At 32.6% G+C, this 7,159-nt stretch overlaps 1 protein-coding gene across 1 annotated transcript; it reads left to right on the forward strand.

Annotated features, from left to right (window-relative positions):
• The first annotated feature begins 4,130 nt into the window (after positions 1-4,130).
• On the forward strand, positions 4,131-6,751 carry LOC127790006 (alpha carbonic anhydrase 4-like). The gene is made up of 7 exons (XM_052319202.1): positions 4,131-4,277; positions 4,470-4,681; positions 5,128-5,234; positions 5,312-5,414; positions 5,634-5,792; positions 6,255-6,308; positions 6,552-6,751. The coding sequence occupies exons 1-7, from the start codon at positions 4,163-4,165 to the stop codon at positions 6,627-6,629; spliced, it is 828 nt and encodes a 275-aa protein (XP_052175162.1). The 5' UTR covers positions 4,131-4,162; the 3' UTR covers positions 6,630-6,751.
• Positions 6,752-7,159: the final 408 nt, after the last annotated feature.

A 7,159-nucleotide genomic window follows, 5' to 3' on the forward strand; every position in this document is an offset into this window, starting at 1 on the left:
ATCAATGGTTTGCTTAATACATTCTTGAAACCAGTAAAATATTTTTTTTGTATATTTTTTTGCTGCTTCACGCTCTACAGACCAATTACAAATAAAATTAGGTGTTGTTTGTTGTGTTAAATGTTCAGCCTCCCTTTCTTTTTCACGACGATTATCCATGGCCCTAGAGTATAGACTTACAAACTCCCGAAGAACAATTCTACCATGATTAAAATAATCCTTCAAAAACTTATTGATACTTTCATTTCTCTGTGAAGTAGTCATGCCAGCACAAAAGTGAGCATGACTATACACTTGAGCCCATTTCTTTCTCAACTTATATGTTCTTTGCAACCACTCATTACCTCTTAGCCCATTATCTTCAAGCAATTTGTCCCAACTTTGTTCAAATTCTTCAACTGTTTCTGGATTGTAAATACAAGCTTTGAATTGTGGTGCAAATGTTTTATATCCATTATTACTCAAATTCTTTGCAGCATTTTAACATAAATGCCACAAGCACAATCCATGGTGGGCTTCAGGCAATACCGTATCAACAACACTTGATATAGCTGCAGACTGATCTGTAAATATGCTTTTCGATTTTTTTCCTCCCATAGCCTCAAAGAAAGTAGTAAACAACCACATTACCGCATCAATTGTTTCACCATCTAGTAGACCGCACCCAAAAAGTGATGTTTGCCCATGATGGTTGATGCCAACAATTGGTGCACATAACATATCATAATTGTTTGTTCGAAATGTTGTATCGAAACATATCGCATCACCAAATATCCCATAATCTCGTCTCGATTTTGCATCACAAAAAAATACACCGCATATCTCACCATCTTCATGGGTTCGAAAAGAGTAAAAAAAAATGTTTGTTTTCCCCTTTCTTTTGTTTGAAGTATTCAAGGAGACATTTGGCATCACCCATCTTGAAAAATTTAGCCCGTGTTCTTTGCAATAAATTGTTACAATCAGCTTTTGTGAAATTAAGGTTTTGGGCTCCACCAGCTTCTTCACACATGTAGGAGAAAATTTGTCCTTGTTTTATTCCAGAGGAACGCATTTTCTTCATAAGTTCAGCTTGTGAAAAATCGATTTTCCTTTGAGACCTCAAATAATGGGAATGCTGAAGTGGGACAAGATCATGAGTATGCTCCGATTTGAACTCAATTAGTCTATACTTATCGTCGGGAACCAGTTTAATCACAAATTTTGCCTTACAGTCAAATCGCCGAATATCTCTTTTTTTTTTCAGGTGTCTTGATTTTTTTGGAAGTGCCCTCACATGAACAAACTAGTGCTTGCCGTTGGATTTTATTTTTGTCAGATCTATTCTTGTTTGTTCTTAATATCCTAACACTGAAGCCAACTCGCCTTGCATATGTATTATAGAAATCATATGCTTCTTTTGTTGTGTCAAATGTCATTCCAATTTTTGGATCTACTTCGCAATTTATATCCTTTTCAAACTGATCATTTGAAACCCCATATCCTTCATCAATTATAGGAGATTTCTCATCATCACTAAAATTCAAGTCTTGAATACTCATTCCCTCACACGAACTAGTGATATTTGCATCCATCACTAAAATCCAAGTCTTTAACTATGACAAACTAGGCTGTATGTTTTAAATAAATGAAAGAAAATAAAATAGTGAGATAAACTACATTTGTGACTTTTTAGCACTTGATACTTAAAAGAATAGCACTTCCATAATCACAAACAATCATACAATATTGTCAGTGCTAGTGAAAGAAGATTGATAACAGTCAACAAATGTTTGCAAAGAGAATAAGTTATGAATTTGATATTCAGATGAAACATACTAAGGCGATGTTCGGAAGTAGAAAGAGAGAGAGGATAGATAACATAAGCCCATACAATGGTAATCGAATGATAAATAGAAATTAAGAGGATATAGTTTAGGTTTTGGGCAAGTTCCACATTCTTTCTTATTTCTTATAATCTTTAAAAGTTTAATTAAGTACTCTGCAACATACATTCAAGTCAGCATCTTGTTACCCATTACTTCATTATACATCTAAAAATTTTAAGGGTACATATATCATATTTCAAGAAAGAGTAAAAAATCATAATAACCACAAAATTTTTCAAATAGAAAATAATGGTTCAAGTTTAGCGGACAAAAGTATAAGTAGTATTTTGAGCTATACATATAAGACAGTGGCTTCCATCTCCGAGAAATTGCTCCAATGAACATGAAAACTAAATATTCAGTAATATTCTACTGGTAAGCCAATTGAATCAATGTTCTTAACTGTAAACTTAAATATTGAATAGGACTTCGGAGATGCATGAAAACGAGTGAAACAACGTCAAAAAATCAAAGATGCACGAAAGCAAATCGTTAAAAGAGAACAGGGAGACGTCGGAGCATTTCCAAACAAAAAACTAAAGTAACATTTACCTGAAGAAGGGCGAGAACAGAGAGACGCCGCTGGTGGGTGGACGCCGGAGGTCCGACGTCGGTGGTGATGCTGGTGAGGACGCCGGTGCTATTGCTGGGGAGCGAGAGAGTGAGTGAGAGAGAGAGACCCAGATGGAGGGAAGGGGGGGCGGTAATATTTGGCTACCTGGGGCGTAAAATTTTGGGCGGTAATGTTTGCCTGCCCTGCCCTCCGTCATCTTTAAGTCTAAAAATAACGAGGGTGACCATCACCCCCATTTTTTAGGGTGAACAAGATCGCACTCCATTTCGACACCCTCCTCGTCCATTTTATTAAAATTGTAGCTGCTCACTGCGACTGTCTTTTGATTTTTATCTTTTTTTCTTCGACGCCTTTTGACACATAGCTGCACTTTACTCTTTGTCTCCTTTAATTTCAAAAGGATTGTACCTCCAATCTTCTTTTCTTTTTCGCACATCTGAACGCAACAATTATGTATTCAGAATCTATATATTTTGTCAAATATAATTAATTTACAATACCAAGTTGTTATAATGCTCATAAGTACGTCCATAGATTTTAATTAATATAAAAAAATTCTCTATTATAATAAGTTGATTTAAAGTTCATGATGTTATCACAAAAATCTAATAAGATATCATTTGAACTTTAATTTAATAACAAATTGGATGTGCCTGATAGGTGCATCTTAAACCAGCTTGGGTATTAAGCAATGAATAGGGTTATGAATTTTAAGCCATCTGACATCAAGTGTCACTTGGACTTTAGTCTTATCTTTCAAACCAATAGAAAAAACATGAATAGTTTTGGTTAAGTGGTTAACCATTGAAGCCGTGCCCAAGTCAAACTCTCATCCAAGTGTGTGTTTTTTTTTTTTAAATTAACATATTGTTAGAATATTTTGGAGAACGATTTTATATCATATAGATCTTTTATGTATTCTTTGTAATGTTTTTATATTTATTTATTATCTATTTATTTTAGCCACATAATATATATATATGTAATTGTTCTAGACAATACCAATCAAAATACAGTACCATATCAATACAATACATTTTGATACTTTTCTACTTAATTTCTTTTTATCTTTTCTAACATATATATATGGTGTTGGAGAGCCATATTTTTTTCTATCATGAAGCTATAGATTTTGTTTTTATCTTTCTCAACGTATATAATAATTAATTAGTAATTCTAATTCTATACAAAAAATGCTACATCAAGTTCCTACGTAATAGCATTGCTTGGGGAAGGATAACTTGACGTGTTTAAAAAGATGCAGCTGTGAGTTGTCTTAGTCTAATATTCTTCAAACTAATTAATTAGGTATCTATTAGCAATATATCAATTAATTCATTAGTGTTTGTCAATTTCATGTGTCTATCATATGGATGTACTTGTGAAGACCATTACTTCGATGTGGTACTGTTATATATAGATAAATTTGTTTGCACTTCATAAAAAGAATTCATCTTTCTAACGTTTCTAGGTCTATTGTTATCTTCATAGAAGAGGTTGGCAAGGCTAAGAATAGAGTCGTTGACTATGTGGGCATTTGAGGAGACTAATTGTCCTTCTCTTTTGTTTTTATCAAGATTTTTTTCTTGATCAACAAATATTAATCATTGAGGGTGTATAGGTCTGCTGACTCTGCGTGCATAATTATATATATAAATATGAGTTCAATCGAGTCCAAATTATGGAGAAAAAATCTCTTAGTTAAATCTTTCTTTGAGCCATGGCCAAGTTGTCCTTCAATTCATTCTCAATTCTCCTCTCTCTTTCCTTGGCTTCCTTCATTCTAACTTCACATAACCTCTTCTCCATCTCCACTGCTTTTGAAGCTGAAGTTGGTATTAAATTTTTTTCATTTATTAATTCTTCACTCCACTGCCTGACTGCCATCTATCAGTCTGTCTATAATTTATGCATGTACATACATATAGATCCACTGTATAAAAAAATTAATTCCTTGCTATACACACACACACACACACTCTTACAACGATAATATATACCGTTAATGCAACACAATATACGTACAGATGATGAAACAGCTTTCAGCTACGATGAAAGTAGTGGAAACGGACCATCAAGATGGGGGCAGCTCAATCCGGAATGGCGAATTTGCAACAATGGAACCATGCAGTCTCCCATTGATATTCCTGTCTCAAAAGTGCCGCCTCGTATGGGCAATTTGACGATAGACTACAAGCCTGCCCCTGCCACACTTCAAAATAGAGAGCACGATATCGCTGTAAGCACTCGTACTATAATAAACAACTCCTCTTTCCCTTTACACAACTTTCAATATGGTTACCCCAAGTCTACACTCCAAGGGTAGCCATTGTTGCTCTTTCAGTTGATACGATTGTAAAAAAGAAACACGGGATCCAGAATAAACAACTGTATATATATATATATATATATTGAATATGTATGGTTGTTTATATAGGCATTTATAGATAAACATACCTAAAATAAAGAAAAAGTTAACCAAGATATATATATGCGCCCAATTAACTCAATCAACTCTAAAGAATATTTAAATTGGCAATAAACTAACTAAATATAATTCAGACTTAAACTAATCTGATTCTAATTAATATGGTCGATCGAGACCATCTTTGGCAATGATAGTGCTAAAATCCTTTGAGCCACGAAACTGGTGGCAATGGGGTCGTCCTCCTGTCTTGTCTTCAGGTTTTTTGGAATGGAGATGCAGGTGGAATTAACATAAATGGGATTGATTTCAAACTCCAACAATGTCACTGGCATTCTCCTACAGAGCACGCCTTCGATGGAATAAGGTCTTCTTTTTCTTCTTCTTCGAATAGTTTAAAAAAAATAAAAAATAAATCCGTCTAACGAATATTTGTATATGCAGGTACCAGTTGGAGCTTCATGCTGTGCATATGAGCTCCAATGGAACAATTGCTGTCATTGGAGTTCTATACAAATATGGCTCACCTGATCCTTTCCTTGCCAAGGTATACAAATAATATGAATATGACTATGGATTGAAATGATTAGAGAGCTCAAATCTTATTATAATATGTCTTCTTAATCTAATGGAATTAAGACATATGATTGTTATTGTTAGTTATAATGAATTCAAAACAATGAGTGATGCATATTTAACCCTCGCGGGAGATAATTGAAAGAATAGCGATGGATGAAATATATATATTATTTTTTTGCTTTTAAAGCTGATGGCCATCAAGTCGCTGGGGAAGGAAGACGAAGACGTGGGGATTGTAAATCCGGAAGACATCAAGTTTGGGAGCATAGAGTTCTACTACAGATACATAGGTTCTCTTACTGCCCCTCCCTGCACAGAGGGTGTTGTTTGGACTGTACTCAGCAAGGTTCTTTCCTAACTTAATCAGATTTATAAAATAAAAAAAAAAGCAATTGAAAAAAGATAACAAAGGTGGAATTATATATATATATATATATAGATTTCTTTTCATATTCCTTTCAAGAAGAAACCTTGTTCCAAAACATAGCCTGAAGATATCTATATGTTAGTAGTACCAAGCAAACTGTTAAGAAGTGATCAAATAAATCAGTTTAAGTTTAAAATTAAATTAGTCTGAGTTAGATTGAATTTATGTCTTCAATTCAGATATTCTTTAGATTTTATTGAGTTGATTAGCATTATTTGAATTTTGTTTATTTTTTTTATAAATACCTCTGTAAATAATCATATATAGACTTCATTTTAAGTTTAATTTAACTGCTTATTGTTTTAGATCTCCTGCTTTCTCTAACCTAAACGTTAGCTAATTAGTGTTTTGCTTTTGTTGTGGTGGTGGGGGTGGGGGCAGGTTAGAACAGTTTCAAGGGAACAAGTTCAAGCATTAAGGGATGCTGTCCATGATGTAAGTGCATTTTATCAAACACCACCCCACATTGGGCTAAACATTTATACTTGATTTTTTTATATAATTTTATATATAATATGAGAAATAACTAAAAAGTATTTATATTAAGAATGTGAAAATATTTCAATTCTAAACTTTATATTTTATATGAAGTGATAATTATTATCAAGTTAATAATATATATTATACTCGTTTAGAAATTGATGATTTATTTAGTTTTAATTATTTATTGTTTTCCAGGGATTCGAATATAATGCAAGGCCCATACAACCACAGAATGGAAGAAACATTTTGTTTCTCACTTCCAAGACAGGGTAAAATTAAAATACAATCAAATAAGGTTGAGTATGTACCCAAATAAATAAGTATCTTGGAATATGGCATGGTTTGTCTCCATGCATCTTGAATGAAGTAATCAAATGAAGGCTAAATTTTATGTATTTATTTATCTAAATTATATTGATTATTCTTATATTTTTATTTTTATATACATAACATGAGTTATACACCTAATATACAGATTTTATAATAAAAATAAGAAGTTCCATATGCATAAATATATATATATCCCTAATTTACAATAAAAAAGTTATTACATTAAACAATGTCATTATTTTCACTAAGAATTACGATATTAACAAACTCAAAAGACTTTTTTTCTTTATTTGGTATCATCAAAGTATAAAGCAAACATTACCCTTAAATAGTTTTAAGGGACATGCTTCATATGTGGTGCCACCTATATTTTCAAAATTCATAGAAGGAGAGTAAATAATAAATGGGTTCAAAATGAATTAAAAAAATATCAAAAATAATTTGTCATGTCATTTATCCATTTCGACGTATTC

The sequence above is a fragment of the Diospyros lotus genome, chromosome 14 (assembly GCF_014633365.1).
Source record: "Diospyros lotus cultivar Yz01 chromosome 14, ASM1463336v1, whole genome shotgun sequence".
NCBI classification, from domain to species: domain Eukaryota; kingdom Viridiplantae; phylum Streptophyta; class Magnoliopsida; order Ericales; family Ebenaceae; genus Diospyros; species Diospyros lotus.